The 17,921-nt window shown below is 39.2% G+C and overlaps 1 protein-coding gene and 1 pseudogene across 1 annotated transcript; both read right to left on the reverse strand.

The window, feature by feature from the left end:
* Nucleotides 1–9,176: 9,176 nt before the first annotated feature.
* On the reverse strand, nucleotides 9,177–10,112 carry LOC138916834 (olfactory receptor 4D11-like). Its single transcript, XM_070230444.1, has one exon. The coding sequence runs from the start codon at nucleotides 10,110–10,112 to the stop codon at nucleotides 9,177–9,179; it is 936 nt and encodes a 311-aa protein (XP_070086545.1).
* A 5,903-nt stretch (nucleotides 10,113–16,015) lies between these two features.
* Nucleotides 16,016–16,959, reverse strand: LOC138916835 (olfactory receptor 4D6-like; annotated as a pseudogene).
* Between the last annotated feature and the right edge of the window lie 962 nt (nucleotides 16,960–17,921).

Consider the following 17,921-nt stretch of genomic DNA (forward strand, 5'->3'; position numbering starts at 1 on the left):
GAGTAATTGCGGGGGGTTTAGGTAGGGTTCTGGTCACCTGTTTCCACCGTCGCTCCTCTGTTGTGTGCTCGCTCCTGCCCTAGATGTGTGTAGATCTTCTGGGGGCGTCCGTTGGAAGAAAGCCGCTTGCGGGTACTCGGCTGCTCAGTCAGGGTCGGAGAGTTTTCACCTATTTCCACATCCTCCCGGAGGAAAGTCCGTCCGCCTTCCGATGTATAGTCGCGTGGGTATCTCAGACGTCCTGAGATGCTGTCTGGATATCCTTTGTTAAGCGATAAGTGTCCAAATAATTGTAGACTCGAAGGGGGAGAGACAAAGAGGACTACTCACGGCGCCATCTTGGATGCTCTCTACCTCTTTCACTTTTGAAGGCCCTTGTGATTTTATTGGCCCTCTCCCAGATAATCCAGGGTAATCTCCCTCTTCCAGGTCAGCTCATTAGCAACCTTAATTCCACCTGCAACCTTAATTTCCTTTACTACCTAAATAGCATACTCACAGATTCTGAAGATTAGGATGTGAATATCTTTGTGGGGGGATTACTCTTCCTACTACAACTCCCTCTTACTCAGCTTCTGCATTTTTTGCAAGTCATTCTGATATCTCAAAACTCTGAATGCTGGAAAATTTTTAGGAATACATTTGGCAGTAAACTCTGATCTGACGTGAATTAATTTTATTGCAAAATTTGATCTGAATTTATGTGACACCATGCACAGTTTTTATTTATTGCATGTTTGTGGAAATATTCATCCATTTGCCTGCAGAAATATTAAAGTGTTTGTGTATCAGATGCTTCCCATGGAAGAAATTACGTAATAAATAATACATGCACTGTATTATGTTTCTAAAATATAAGAAATTATAAATTAAAAAATCTAGCTGTTTCCAATAAATGAAAATGAAGGAATGCAGGCTTACATTATCATTATTATTATCATAATAATTATCCTACTGCTACATTTCAATGAATCTGTTTACTTACTCAATCTTACTAGGATTTGTGCTCTAGAAGAAAGAGAGAGTAAAAAAATTCCATCCTCCCATATATGATTGTCAGGTATTTCAAGTGTCTGTCTGGACATACTCAAAGCCCTGGTTTATTGAAACTCCGATTGAATGAATTTGTACATTCATTTTCCATGAATATTGCAAAACACTCATTTTTCCTGGGATGTTTCTATTCTATGGTGTATATGGGTCTCAACAAATGTTATTGAATCTAACATTTGATTTAGTGTTCTCATAAAGACACACACAGATGCCCAGATCTTGAGTATAAGATTGCAGATACTGTGATTCAAATACTTCCATTTCCTTTGACTTCCATGTTGAAGTCTCTGTTCAAGAAATAGAGACAATTTTAAATACTAAAAACCAAGGAGGATCTCGTCAAGATGGCAGCATAGGCAGACTCTGAACTCACCTCCTCCCACAAACACAGCCAGGTCACAACTATTCTTGGAAAAATTATCCCAGACAGACAACTGAAATGTGGATAAAAAGAACACCCACAACAAGAAACTGTCCTGACTGAGGCAGAAGAGAGAGAAATTCCTTATGGAGAGAAAAAGAAGCCACCTTTGTGAGTGGTGGAGCTTTACAGCCAGCCAGATGGGAGCCATCCTAAGGTATGCAGCCTCCCTTGGAGAAGTAGGGCCCTTAGTAAGGGCACTGTACCACTATAAGCATCCTTCAGACTCAGCACAACTGAGATAAGTGTCCTACTATCTGGCTCCACTGGCTATTAACTGCAATGGGGAATAACCCCAGAAAAGCTATCAGAAGAAAGCTGGAAATATCCAGCTCTTAAAAGGCCCATACATAGATTCACCCATCTCAGACAGCAACCTAAAATCACCAAAAAGAAAGCTCCACAGTCCTTTGGTGAAAAGAGACTCACCTGGCAGGCTCTGGGTGCATCTCAGTGAGTGATGAGACCTCTGCAGAGACTGAGACATTAGTGGCAGCCATTGTTGTGACCAAGTACAGGAGAGCTGACATAGATGCTGGCAGATGCCATTGGAGTTCTTCCCCTGGCTTGTTAGTTCAAGGGTCTGCCACACCCCTGCACCCAATAAAGAGTGGATTTAATTCAGTTCATCCCGGGCAGGCAGCCCACTCTAGGGACTGGAACCACGTAACAACAAGCCCTCATGCTACTTGTCAGCCTGCGTAGACTGGGTACCTTAATCCTCTACAGACAGGCTGGTGTGTCCACCTCTGTGGAGCAGGGCCTGTGTGAGGACCAGGTGAACTGTGGGGGGCATTGGTGGAGGGGTGGGGACATCTACAGTGGGGTTACAGAGTACGCTTCAGGAGATCAGGAAGTATTCATGAGCCAGGACTGTGTTTATGGTGTGTGTGGACTGGGGGCGGGTGGGGGGGGCTTATCAGTGGCAGAAGACTTGTGCTTCACAAAAACCCACAAACAAGATTTGCCCCACCTTCTGAAGCCTGAAACAGTTGAGTGCTCCCCATGCCTAGGGCCTGCCCCCCAGAACTGTGATTCTAAGAGAGCTGACAATAGCCTTGCAAGCCTGAGGCCTACAGCAACTGTTATCCCCTGAGCCTAGCAACCAACTACATTGGGTACCTACTCAAGTAACAGGAAAACTGCAACAAAGTGTGCTATTAGATCTTGTTGCCAATGCTGCTGGGGCTCCCCAAACCCAATTTACAAACAGCTGGCCAGGGAGTGAAAGACTAGACTCCTTGAGTATCTGCAGTAAGAGCAACCCTTACACAGCAGAAGGACATAAATAGCACTCACAGCGGTCACTCATGGATCATTTGGACTGCTGATGAGAGGGAAGCACACTACTGGGTCTCTAAAGGCTTTTCTTACATAAAGCCACTTCTCCAAGATCAGTTGACATGGCTGACTCACCTAAAACATAGAAATAAGTGCAGAGAAAGAGGCATAATCAGTAGGCAAAGGAATACATTCCATGCAAAGGAACAGGACAACCCCCCTCCCAAAAAGAATTAAATGAAACAGAAATAAGCAATCTACCTGACAAAGATTTCAAGCAAAAACTCATAGGGATTCTCATAGATATTGGGAGAAGACTGGATGAACACACTGAGAACATCAACAAAAAATTAGAAAATATCAAAAAGAACCAGTCAGAAATGAAGAATACAATACTGGAAATGAAAAATTCACTAGAGGGACTTAATAGCCGAGTAGATGATACAGAAAGGATCAGCAAGCTGGATGAAAGACTAGAGGAAATCACCCAAGCTGAACACATAAAAGAAAAAAGAATTTAAAAGAATGAGGACAGTCTAAGAGAACTTTGGGACCATATCAAGCACACTAACATTCGTATTATGTGTGTCCCAGAAGGAGACGATAGAGACAAAAGGGCAGATAATCTATTTGAAGAAATAATAGATGAAAACTTTCCTAACCTAAGGAAGGAAACAGACACCCAAGTACAGGAAACACAGAGAACACCAAACAAGATAATCCCAAAGAGACCCATACCAAGACACATTATAGTTAAAATGTCCGCAATTAAAGATAAAGAGAGAATCTTAAAAGCAGCAAAGAAGGGCCATAAATGACATACAAAGGAAAGCCCATAAGGCTATTGGTGCTCTTCTCAGCCTAAACCCTAAAGGCTAGAAGAGAGTGGCATGACATATTTAAAGTGCTGAAAGGAAAAAATGCTACAGCCAAGAATACTCTCTTCAGCAAGATTATCATTCAGAATGGAAGGAGAGATAAAGAGCTTCCCAGACATGCAAAAATTAAAGGAGTTTACTACTATGAAACAAGTTCTAAAAGAAAGGCTGAAGGGACTTATTTAAGTGGGAAAGAGAAGATCACAAATAGGGATAAGAAAATTATCAAAAAACCAAACAGATAATAAAAATCTCTGGTAAAGGCAATAATACAGTAAAGGCAGCAGATCAACCACCTCTGAAGATAATATGAGGGTTAAAAGACAAAAGTACTAAAATTACCTATTTCAACAATAAGAGGGTAATGAATAGACACACACAAAATAAGAAATTAGATATTATTTCAAAAACATAAAATGTGGGAGGAGGGGAGTAAGAGATTAGAGATTTTACAAGAGCTCAAGCTAAAGAGACTATCAACTCAATATAGATTGCTGTATACGTAGAATAGTATATGGGAACCTCATGGTAATCACAAATCAGAAACCTATAATAAGTGAACAAATAAGTGAGAGGAAAGAAATCAAACACATTACTAAAGAAAGCCATAAAACCACAAGGGAAGACAGCAAGAGAAGGAGAATGAACAGAGAACTACTAAAACATCTAGAAAACGAAAAGTAGCAAAATGGCAATAAATACATACTTATCAATAGCTACTTTAAATGTCAGTGTACTAAAGGCTCCAATCAAAAGGCATAGGGTGGCCAACTGGATAAAAAAAACAAGACTCATATATATGCTGCATATAAAAGACACACTTCAGACCTAAAGGCACTCACAAACTGAAAGTGAAAGGATGGAAAAAGATATTCCATGCAAATGGCAAAGAAAACAAAGCAGGGGTAGCAATACTTATATCAGACAAAATAGATTTTAAAACAAAAACTATAACAAGAGACAAAGAAGGGCACTACATAATGATAAAGGGAACAAAGCAACAAGAAGATACAACACTTGTAAATATCTATGAAGCCAATATAGGAGCCCCTAAATATATAAAGTAATCATTAACAGACATAAAAGGAGAAATATGCAGTAACACAATAATAATAGAGGACTTTAACATTCCACTTACACCAATGGATAGGTTACCCAAACAGAAGATCAATGAGGAAACATTGGCCTTAAATGACACATTAGACCAGATTGACTTAGTAGAGAGATATATATATATATATAGAACATTCCATCCCCAAACCACAAAATGCATATCGTTTTCAAATGCACATGGGACATTCTCCAGGACTGATCACATATTAGGCTACAAAACAAGTCACAATAAATTTAAGAAAACTGAAATAATACCAAGCATCTTTTCAGACTACAAAGGTAAGAAACTAGAAATCAGCTACAGGAAGAAAATCAGAAAAGCCACAAAAATGTGATGAATAAACAAAATGCTACTGAGCAACGATTGGGTCAGTGAAATCAAAGGAGAAATAAAAAAATACTGGCAGACAAAAGAAAATGAAAATACAACATGATAAAATCTATGAGGTACAGCAAAAGTGCTTCTAAGAGGGAAGTGTATAACAATTCTGGCCTGCCTCAACAAACAAGAAATACCCCAAATAAACAAACAGTGCACCTAAAGGAAGTGGAAAAAGAAGAAGAAGACAAAGCCCCAAATCAGTAGAAGGAAGGAAATAATAAAAATCAGAGCAGAAATAAAGGAAATAGAGACTGAAAAAAAAATAGAAAAAATTAATAAAAGCAAGAGCTCGTTCTTTGAAAAGATAAACCAAATTAGCAAATCTTTAGCTAGAAGCACCGAGAAAAAAAGAGAGAAGCCTCAAATAAACAAAATCAGAAATGAAAGAGGAGAAATTACAATGGACATCTCAGAATTACAAAAGATTATAAGAGAATATTATGAAAAGCTATATGCCAACAAATTGGATAATCTTGAAGAAATAGATAAATTGTTAGAATCATACAACCTCCCAAAACTGGATCAAGAAGAAGTAGAGTATTTGAATAGACCAATCACCAGTATGGAGATCAAAACAGTAATCATTGCCTACCAAAAATCAAAAGCCAGACGGCTTCCCTGGTGAATTCTACAAAACATTCAAAGAATACATAATACCTATCCTTCTCAAACTGTTACACAAATTTATAGAGGAGGCAAGGCTTCCTAAATCTTTCTATGAAGCCAACATTATCCTGATATCTAAACCAGACAAGGACAATACAAAAAATGAAAATTACAGGCCAATATCACTGATGAACATCGATGAAAATAAAACTCAACAAAATACTAGAAAATCTAATACAACAGTACCTTAAAAAGATCATACATCATGATCTAGTGGGTTTCATTCCAGGGATGCAAGGATGGTTCAACATGTGCAAATCTATCAATGTGATATACCACATTAACAAAATGAAGAATAAAAATCACATGATCATCTCAATAGATGCAGAGAAAGCATTTGACAAGATACAGTATCCATTTATGATAAGAACTCTAAATAAAATGGGTATAGAAGGAAAATACCTCAAAATAATAAAGGCCATATATGACAAACCCACAGCTAATATTATTCTCAATGGAGAAAAACGGAAAGCTATCCGTCTAAGAACTGGAACCAGAAAAGGATGCCCACTGTCACCACTCTTATTTTACATAGTATTGGAAGTCTCAGCTAGAGCAATCAGGCAAGAAAAAGAAATAAAAGGGATCCAAATAGGAAAAGAAGTAAAACTGTCACTCTTTGCAGACGACATGATTTTATATGTAGAAAACCATAAGGAATCCACTAAAAAATCTTTTAGAAATAATAAATGAATACAGTCAAGTTGCAGGATGCAACATCAACATACAAAAATCGGTCCCGTTTCTATACACTAACAACGAAGTAGCAGAAAGAGAAATTAAGAATACAATACCATTTACAGTGCAACAAAAACAATAAAATACCTAGGAATATCCTTAACCAAGGAGGTGAAAGATCTGTATACCAACAACTATAAAACATTGTTGAAAGAAATTGAAGAAGATCCAAAGAAATGGAAAGATATTCCATGCTCTTGGATTGGAAGAATTACCATAGTTAAAATATCCATCCTTCCTAAAGCAATCTATAGATTCAATGCAATTCCTATCAAACTTCCAACATCATTCTTTCACAGAAATAGAGCAAAGAATCCTACAATTTATATGGAACAACAAAAGACCCCGAATAGCCAAAGCAATGCTGAGGAAAAAGAATAAAGCTGGAGGTACCACACCCCAGATTTCAAAATACACTACAAAGCTTTAGTAAAAAAACAAGCGTGGTAATAGCACAAAAAGAGACACACAGATCAATGGAACAGAATCAAGAGCCCAGAAATAAACCCACAGATTTATGGACAACTAATTTTTGACAAGGGAGCCAAGAGCATATAATGGATAGAGGAGAGTCTCTTCAATAAATCATGTGAAAACTGGACACTCACATGCAAAAGAATGGAAGCAGACTATTATCTTACACCATGCACAAAAATCAACTCAAAATGGATTAAATCCTTGAATGTGAGAACTGAAAACATGAAACTTCTAGAAGAAAATATACTCAGTACCCTCTTTGACATCGGTCTTTCCAGCAGTCTTTCAAATACCATGTCTGACCAGGCAAGATAAACAATAGTAAAACAATAAACCTACAGGATGACATCAAACTAAAAAGCTTCTACACAGCAACAGAAACCATCAATAAAATGAAAAGACAACCTAGAAATTGGGAGAAGATATTTGCAAACCATATGTCAGATAAGGTGTTAATACCCAAAATATAGAAGGAACTCATATATCTCAACAATAAAAAAACTAACAACCCAATTAAAAAATGGACAAAAGATCTGAACAGAGATTTCTCCAAAGAAAACATATGAATGGCCAACAGGCACAGGCAAAGATGTTCAACATTATTAACTATCAGAGAAAAATAAATCAAATTGCAATGAGATATGACCTCACTCTGGTCAGAATGACTATAATTAACAAGACAAGAAACAGCAAAAGTTGGGGAGGATGCGGAGAGAAGGGAACCCTTGTACACTCCTGGTGGAAGTGTAAACTGGTGCAGCTGCCATGGAAAACAGTATGGAGTTTCAGAAAATTATGAAATCAGAAAATTAAGAATGGATCTACCATATGATCCAGCTATTCCACTGCTGAGTCTCTATCCAAAGAACTTGAAAACACAAATTCATAAAGATACATGCACCCCTATGTTCATTGCAGCACGATTCACAACAGCCAAGACTTGGAAGCAACCTAGGTCCTGATCAAGGGACAAATGGATAAAGAAGATGTAGTATATATACACAATGGAATACTACTCAGTCATAAGAAATGTTGAAATCTGGCCATTTGTGACAACATGGATGGACCTTGAAGGTATTACGCTAAGTGAAATAAGTCAGACAGAGAAAGTCAAATACTCTATGATCTCACTCTTAAGTAGAAGATTAAAAGAAAGGACAAACAAAAAGATAACAACAGAGACTGGATTTCTGGTTACCAGAGGGGAAGTGGGAAGGGAGGAGGGCAAAAGGGGTGATTAGGCACACATGTGTGGTGACGGATCGTAATTAGTCTTTGGGTGGTGAACATGATGTAATCTACACAGAATTTGAAATATAGTTTAATGTACACATGAAAGTTTTATAATGTTATAATCCAATGTTACTTCAATAAAAATAAATAAATTCTAAAAACCATGATTAAGTAGAACTGATGTCATACTCTTATATAAATTCCTTTCCTTCCATTCCACAAATTCAATGAACAAACACTAATAGCTTCTTACAGGTCAGGCACTTTTCTAGACACTGCGAATATAATGGAGAATTAGATCTGCTAAGTTCTCTGGAGCTCTTTAATGCACTGTGGTAAGGGAAATGACAAAGAAGTGCACATAGGAAAAAAATATTTATTGGCTTAGATACAGCTTTTCCTTTTTCAACTAGTCAAACTAACTTATGTCTGAGGCAATAGTATGAACAGTTAGACAGGTAGTTCCAGATTCTTACCCTTGCTGTAGGCATATATTGGAGCTTTAAAAATAAGACTGTATAAGTTCTAGGTCACATCCAACTGTTAGGAAGTCACAGGGAGTGAAAGACAATGAAGATCCTTAAAACTAAGTCTCTACACATACTGAATGGTTGTGTCCCTGTTGCCTACTGCATGTCTGGACACCACAGTCCTATCTTTCATCCCATTGCCTGGACACCAAGAACTTCTACAGTATTTCACGTTTGTGCCCTGCTTGCTGTCAATTGCTCTTTAAGGACTATGTTCTATCTGCTTAATTTCTTGCTGGTGTTCCTTCTCAATATCGTTGTGCCAGGTAGCTGATCCTTTGTGCCTGTGCCATCTTGCTATACTCGTCTATTTATGGTTGAGGCATGACAATATGTGACAGCTAATATTTTAAGAAAATATCTCAATTATATTCTTGCAGCTTGATCCACAATCTGTAATCAGGCTATCCCCTTTCAGAAAGCATGATTCTTCTCTTCAGTCTTCTCATGGATGACTTCATCTCTTGGTTCCTCAGGGTGTAAATCATGGGGTTCAGAACAGGGATGATGACAGTGAAGGTGATGGAGACAGCTCTGTCCATGGGGAGGGCAGTGAAGGGCCGGGCATAGACATAGATGCAGGGCACAAAGTGCAGTGTCACCACAGTGATGTGGGCTGTGCAGGTACAGATGGCTTTCTTCCTGCCTTCTCCAGTTTGAGTTCTCAGCATCATCAAGATCACTGTGTATGACACAAGAAGAAGGACAAACCACAGGGTAGTGACCAGGCCATTGTTGGAAATCATTAAAAGCTCAATGACAAAGGTGTCAGTGCAGGCGAGTTTGAGCACCTGCGGGACATCACAATAGAAGCCATCAACAACATTAGGTCCACAGAAGGGGAGGGGTGGCAAAAGGGAGATCTGCACAATGGAGTGGACAAAGCCCCCCATCCAGGAAGCCACAATGAGGGCAGTGCATCTCCCCCTACTCATGATGGTCACATAGTGCAGGGGCTTGGAGATGGCCATGTAGCGATCAAAGGCCATCACAGAGAGAGAAAAAATGTCTGCTCCACCGAGGAGGTGGAAGAAAAACATCTGTGTGATGCAACCGTTGAAGGAGATGGTCTTTCTCCTTGAAAGAAGGTCAGCTAGGACCTTCGGAGCAGTGATGGAGGAGAAGCAGATGTCCAAGACAGAGAGATTGCGGAGCAGGAAGTACATGGGGGTGTGAAGGCGAGGCTCACAGGTCACAGTGACCATGATGGCAACATTTGCTAACACAGTTGTTACATACATCACAGCTAAAAATGAAAATAAGAGCAAGCTTAACTCTTGAGACTGGGTAAGGCCACAAAAAATGAATTCAGACACCCTGGTATGATTTCTCAGGGCCATTGGATGATATTTCCTCCTCCAAGTACAGCTTGGAAAGAAATAATATTACTTAGGTAATGAAATCAAAGTTTTACCTCATACAGAAAATGAACATACAGAAATATATCTTATTCTTCATGAACTAGCTGTGTTACCAGGGAAATCACTCAGTTCTACTTGCTTCAGTTCCCTCATTAGTACAAGTTGAGTTTTGAGCTAGATCATTTGCTTTCCTACCGTACTTGATTGGGGACTTTGTGATCTTTTAAAGTTCACCCCTAGAAGTTGCTGAGGAAGAGATCTAAGGAAGGCTTTATGGAAGGAATTATGGGTTCCCTACATCTTCGTGAATCAGAGCAGCTCTGATTTTATTCAAGTTTCACTTTGTTTCTATGGCTTAAAAGCCATTGGAATAAATCAACCCTCAAATGCCTTTCAGTAACAAGATGATATGGGTCAATTTGAACAGCATATTATTGTTTTAAAAGCTACTGCACACTTAATTACAATAAAATTTCCTAATATCCCTCTGAGTTTAGGGAGAAAGCTGTTATTCCCACTATAATAATACCAAAACTGAAATCAATAAGTATAAGCCAATTTTCCAAAGTAATTCAGAAAACCAGTGGCAGAGAAAAAGTAACACAGTTTTCTTCTGTCTCTTAGTTCTAGGATCTTTCCATTATACCACACTGCCTGCCAGTTTCAAAATATATAAATCCATGAATAATTTGTGTAAGGAACACTCTACAGAACTTTCAGTGGTGAGTTTTATTAGCTCCTCAATTTCCTCTTTCCATCAATGGAATTTTAGACCTTTCAGAAATGACATCTTCTCTTCAATGTTTTATTTCATTTCATAGATACTAAGAGGTCAAGGGTAAATGATGAATTTAACACAAAGAAGTTGACAAAGATGGTGATGGAGATGATTATGTTCACAAAGGTCCAGACATGCATACATAGAGAACGAGCATGAAATTCAAGGTTACCACAGAAATGTAGGCAGTACAGGTAAATGTGAATTTCCTCCTGTGCCCTTCCTGTAAAAGATAAACAGTTTCTAGTGAGCTTGGGATTTTCACTTTCTGATGGAGTAAGATAAACACAAGATGGAAGCAATGGTTGTTCCCCATCCCTGAGGGTTGGTATGTTCTCTTACTATAGAGTCGTGGCTGAGGAGGAAGGGGCAGATCCAACTTAGAGGATTTTTATTTCCTTGTATTTTTCCCGTATGAGTCAGGAGTAAGCAACCTTTGGTTGTTTGAAGATCAATTAAGGAAAAATAAAGTTCTTAAGAGGCCCAAGTGACAAGTATAAGATCACGCAGGAAGCTAGTGATGGAGTTAGACTTTGACATTCAGCCCATGTCATTTCAATAATTTATAAGAAGATTTATGATGGTGGCAGTGGTCACAAAGTTAACTCAGAGTTATAGGTAAAAGCCATCCTCAGCCTAAGCATCTGCCTGAATCACCTGGCATTACCTTATTGATAGATGGTCACTGTCCAGATCAGTGCCCAACTGGGAAGCATCATGATTGGTCTGTGTAAAAACAAACTTTGGGAAGGTAAGAGTCTTGAAAAACTATGTGGATAAATAAGCCCAAAACACATGTTGCCTCTCATTTGCTCTGGAGAATTTGATGACTTGTCTTGTTTTCCCAGTTTATTCAGTCTCTGAGGGCACACTTACCTCCACAGCATGTACTGATAGGCAGTATGTTTTATCCAAAAGACTTATATTGAGCCACCCACATGCAAGAGACCTGGGCACTGTTAAAACTCTCCTGAGGGTACTACTTTTTTCACTTCTCTCAATTTGTCCCATTCTCCTCATCCTCACTTAAACCTTTATCACTTCTCCTCAGATTGTTGCAGGAGTTCTGTAACTGGTCTCCTTTTCTTCGGTGTAGTTTTCTCTAATTCATCCTCTCTGTTGTTTGCAGAAATATCTTCACAAGTCATAAATGGGACCATTTATTCCCTTGCTGGAAAATTTCTAGTAGTTCCCTATTGCTTATAGAATAAAGATTAAACTTTTCTTATAGCATCTAAGACTTCCCTCCATCTTCGATATTATCTAGTGCCCTGTTTCCTTTGATTCTGTTTCAGGTGTTTAAATGTTATACACATTCTTATGCCTTTGGATCTGTGATCCTGTTGCTCCCTCTACCTACCGTATCCTCCCTACTCTCAGAATCTCCCATCTATCCGTCTTCACAAACACTGACCTTTCGACGCTCGGGTCCAGAGACTCCTCTTCTGTGAAAACTTCCCTGACACCCCTTTGTGACTCATTCCCTGCACTGACTTCTCTTCTGGTATTTTTAACAGTTTCTTCTAATTATATGTCTCTTTTCCCTTAGCACGCTATAATTTCCCCATTATACCTCAAGTTCATCCTGTCTGCTCAGTATTTCATCCATCCTAATATCATCAAATCTTCACTTAGTATGGGGCATGCGTTAGGTGCTCAATAAATGTTTTGTTTCTTTTTTAAAGATTGACACCTGAGCTAACATCTGTTGCCAATTTTCTTTTTTTCCCTTCTTTTCCCCAAAGCCCCCAAGTACATAGTTGTATATTTCAGTTGTGAGTGCCTCTGGTTGTGCTGTGTGGGATGCTGCCTCACCGTGGCCTGAGGGGTGCCATGTCCATGCCCTGGCTCTGAACCGGCAAAACCCTGGACTGCCCAAGCAGATTGCATGAACTTAACCACTCGGCCACAGGGCCAGGCCCTCAATAAATGTTTCTTAAATTTATAAATCTAGCTGGTAAGTGCACATCATTACTTATAAGCATTGGCATTGGAATGTGAGTGAGGGAGAAGGATCTTGATGAACACAGGCTAAGAAACTCTTTTGTTAACATCTTTGACATGGCCTGAGGGATGCCAGATAGAGATTTGTTTTCTGATCCAGGCTATAAAACACCTTTGTGACCTTGAGAAAGTCCCATTGCCTCTCTGTTCCTTGGATCCTCAGTTGTAAAATGTGAGGGCAATCTAATGTGATGTGGTGTAGGGCAATGTTAAGAGTTTTCAGGTAGGGCAAATTTGGGTTGGAATTTTGCCTCTTCCTCATTTGTTACATGGAGCAAGTTCTTTATTTTCCTTCAATTTATTCCTCTGCAAACTGGGAAGCATACCACTTACTTCAATGGGTGGCATAAGGAGTAACTATGATCATGTTTGTAAAGTACCAAGATCAGAGTGGACATTCAATTAACTTGATTCATTTCCCTTTTTCCTGAAAACAGAATCTGACCTGCCTATCATGAGGGTTATTTATGAAGACATATGTAGAATATTCTATTGAATAGCAATAAAATGCGATTCAATAGAAGTGCAACTTCTCTTTGAACCAACTTAACTATTTTTGTTTCCATAAACTTGCATGAATTAACCAAGTGGACTTGAGCCTTCAGCTCTGGGTCATTGGGTTCAGGAATAAGACAGGCTCTGGATCAAAGGCTAAAGAGACCCAGTGAGTCATGGGCAGTGTATGGAAATAGGGTTGCCTTTGAAACCTCCACAGTTTTTAAGATAATTTGAGGTTAAGATTATGTTTTTTAAGGAAGCACCAATGTTGTGGAAAGAGGCTCCATGATCCCATGGACAAACCCTAAGCTAGAATAAAATCTGCTCCTTATATGCAACTCAATTGTTCCATCAAATACGAGCTGCTTTCTCTTTTACCATGCTGACTCCATCTCTGTGGCTCCTTCTTCTTAAGGAGACATTCCTCCTTTTCCAGTATTTAAAATCTACTTCTTTGTTTTCCGTTACTAAAATTGTCAGCTATTTTTGCAATATCTTATACACTAGGTACATTTTCATGCACATCCTATCCATGTATAATCCACAATGTCTCACACTCTGACAGTTCAATGTTCTTACCCAAATCCTTCAGTATCCAAGCTGGAATTTATGCCATCTGAGACTGGATAGCTGGGCCTCAGTGTGTATGGTTCTGGGGAAATATCATGTTAGAAGTTGAAGTCCTTCTGCAGGTTAGTTACATTAGACTTCGGTATCTTCTCTTAAAACTTCACATTGGAAAGGGCAGACTCAGGGAGTTACATCATCATGGCTCTTCATCTGGTCCCAAAGCATCCCTATCACATACAGTAGTCCCTTAGGCTCAAGCCTAATATGAGAATTAGCAAAGGGAATTTTATTATATCTGAGTGTGGAAATAGAATGGACATTCTTATGACAGTGTTGGAGTTCCAGTGGGAGTTATTAAATATTTTCCAAGTCATTATTGGACACAAATCCACGCATATGTGCACACACATACATATGCATGCACTTACAGACACACACAAACAAAGATGCCCACATTTCTATGCTTTCCAAATTCTTGCAAGGCCCCAGAAGACATATGCTATTTATTCTGTGATTCTTTGAATTTCGGGGAAACATGTTAATAGAAATATCTAATGCCATGTTGTCATTCATTCTCAGTGTGGGCAATGTGACCAAGAGGGCAAAAATTGGTTATTGGTAGCCAAAAAATCTTAGATATTGCAATGATGTGTGGTCCTTCAAAGATCTTTGGTGTGTAAAAAGATATACAGTATATCTTTGGTATTACATTTTCTTGTGGGAAAGCAATTAGTAAAAATACCTAATAAAGCTCCTTGGGGGGGGCAATAATTTTAAAAAGTTTGAGAAGCACTGCCATGTGGTTAAGAGTCTTGGCCCAATGTCTCTGTCTTGTAGGACTCAGAGAAAATCACAAATGTATGTCATCTACTAGGACCATTTTGCAAGTATTAATGCATCATAACAATTTCAAAAGAATGGTCTATATGTTGAAATTTCCTGAGATTTCTTATTCCTCTTGGCCAATTTTTTAATGACTTTTGGAGGCTGAAGGGTAGAATTTGAAGCAGGAATAAAGAGAGAAGGGAGATTTATTGTCTCTGTACATAATTACATTTTTAGAATCATCCTCTTGGGAGACAGGTGGATTACAAAGAAGACCCAGTGGCTATTCTTAAGTGGCCCTGCCTACAATGTGTTTCTTTTCTCTCCTGCTACAAAAAATGGATCTTGAGTGTGTGAAAAGGTATTTTTTTTTTACCAGTGATTTATCTTGAATTGTCTGTGCATATATAGACAAAACTATAGTTTTGCTCCAGCTATAAAAGCCCTGGGAGTGAAGTGGAGAGAAGATAGAGGGAATAAAGAAGTTTAAGTTAACAAAAAATAAATTATCTTTGTGGATTTTGTGCAGATATAGCCCCAATTTGTACAAGTACTTTTGAGATTAATTTGAGTGAGAAAATCAGTAGAATGGATCTGAGAATAGTGAAATATATTGAAATATGTTGAAGATTCTGTACTCAAAATATTAAATCAAGAAGTGATTTTAATAATCAACTGGGAATAATCAGAGAAGGCAGAGAAATCTCAGAGACACTAGAGAAAGCATGTGAGAAAGAAATACATCCATATTCTGTATATATGCACATTTAGGAATATTATAACAGGGAAATCGTTTGTATGCCTGATTAATTCCAGGAGCAATACTAATTTTTGCAGCTATCATCCTCTCAACATTTGTAATTCTTCACTCTCTTGGCAACTTTGTGAGGAGACAATGTTATTTCCATATTACAGGTGGTAAAAGTGAGGTAAAGTATGTTGGCATGAGAGTCACAGATTACAACAAAATAGCATTAGGTTATTGATTTTAGTCTTATACCTCATTCCTCTCCCCAGTCTGCAAGCCCAATATCTCATGTTGTTCAACCTCATCTCTTCTTTTTGTTTCTATATTCCCTCTAATAGAGTTAAGCGTCTATGAGGATGTAGAGAAATGACCGTGGAGAAAAGAGATAGCTGTCTCTTACTCCCAGGATAGTGGTTTGAGAAATTAATCAGAGTTAGATTTCCATCTCAATCTGACTGCTCACCCCAGTTTACTGCTCTCAGAAAACCCAATCCTTCTCTGAAGTCTCTTCATGGCTGATTTCATCTCTTGGCTCCTCAGAGTGTAGATGATGGGGTTCACCATGGGGGTGATGACCGTGTTATTGATAGACACAGCTATGTCCATGGGCAGTGTAGTGAAGGGCCGGCAGTAGATGTAAATGCAAGGCACAAAGTGAAGAGTCACCACCAGGATGTGGGAGGTGCAGGTGGTGAGGGCCTTGTGCCGGCCCTCCCCAGAGTGAGATCTCAGCATCACCAGAATAATAGTGTAGGACCCCAGGAGCCCGAGGAACCACAGGAGTGTCACCAGCCCATTGTTAGAGATCATAAGGAGTTCCAGAGCAAAGGTGTCAGTGCAGGCCAGTTTAACCACTTGGGGCACATCACAGTAGAAGGCATCTAGGACATTGGGACCACAGAAGGGGAGTGGAAGTAAGAGAATTATCTGGACAATTGAGTGCAAACCACCACCCATCCAAGAGGCGACCACCAAACCCACCCACATCGATCTCCTCATAATGGTCACATAATGCAGAGGTTTGGCAATTGCAAGGTATCTGTCATAGGCCATCACAGAGAGGAAAAAAAATCTGCCCCACCAGCAAAGTGGAAGAAGAAGATCTGTACCATGCAGCCATGGTAAGAGATGGTTTTCCTCTCTGATAAAAGATCCACCAGGAACTTGGGAACGGTGACAGCTGAAAAAACAATGTCCAGGACTGATTTGTTCCTCAGGAGAAAGTACATGGGAGTGTGGAGGTGGGACTCACAGGTGATGGTCAGCACAATGAGTGCGTTACCCAGCACAGTTGTTACGTACACAGCAAGGAAGACCACAAACAAGCAAAACTCTAGCTCCCGGAAGCGAGTGAGTTCCAGGAAGACAAATTCCTTCACGGTGGTGTGGTTGCTCTGGCCCATGATGGGGACTACCCTCTGCTAGCTCTACCTTAGGAGAAGATATGTCAGGATTAGGAGTATGCAGTCATGAGGCGGCAATATCATTTATCATATATTGTTATAAGGCTCTTGCAAGTATCCAGATCATAACGACTACTCAGAAAAACTGTGCTAGAGTCTCCCTTTTCATTGTGTGGAAACTCTTTATCCTGGTGATTTTCCTTTCTTGTTGTAAAACCCTAGGTTGACAAGAAGAACCATCACACTCCTATGTCCTTACTCTGACTAGAGGGAGATGGAAAGGCTATGGTCATTTGACCATGGCTTATTTTCTATCCTGCAGGAATAACTTCTTTACATGTATGCAAGCTTTATAATTTACTAAAAGCTTTCACCTGCAACATTTCATTTTGATTTTGATTCTTGTGGTGTCTCTGTGGGCTCTGTAGAGTAGTTATGATTATCTCCATTTTACATAGGAGAAACTGGAGCTTAGAGCAGTTAATGACTTTCCCACATTTGCAAAATCACAAAGTTAATAAGTGGCAAATCAAGGATTTGAACCCAAATAATTTTTCTGACTTGACAGAGACTCCCTTCTTGACGAGATTTTAGTTAGGCCCTTCTGAGCCCTCTTCTCAACTAGGTGTCAACCTCGACCTTACACATTTTTCCTGGATAAACTCAGTTTTAGCAAGAATCCTGCTAAATCAGTTTAGCAAGAAGCCCCTACCCTTGATATCTGATCAAATTTCTCAACCCCCACCCTAGACATCTAACTCCTTGTATCAAAGTTCTTGGCTTGTCTTTAGCAAGAATCCTGTTAAGCCAATTTAGCAAGAATCCCCCTATCCTTGCATTCTCCCTTTAGTAATTCTCTATCCACTGACCCTCTCCCTCTGTTCATTGGCTATAAATCCCAACTTCTCCTCATTGTATTTGCAGTTGAGCTTAATCTCTCCCCTCTATTGCAATAGTCTTGA

The sequence above is a fragment of the Equus caballus genome, chromosome 12 (genome assembly GCF_041296265.1).
Source record: "Equus caballus isolate H_3958 breed thoroughbred chromosome 12, TB-T2T, whole genome shotgun sequence".
Taxonomy (NCBI): Eukaryota; Metazoa; Chordata; class Mammalia; order Perissodactyla; family Equidae; genus Equus; species Equus caballus.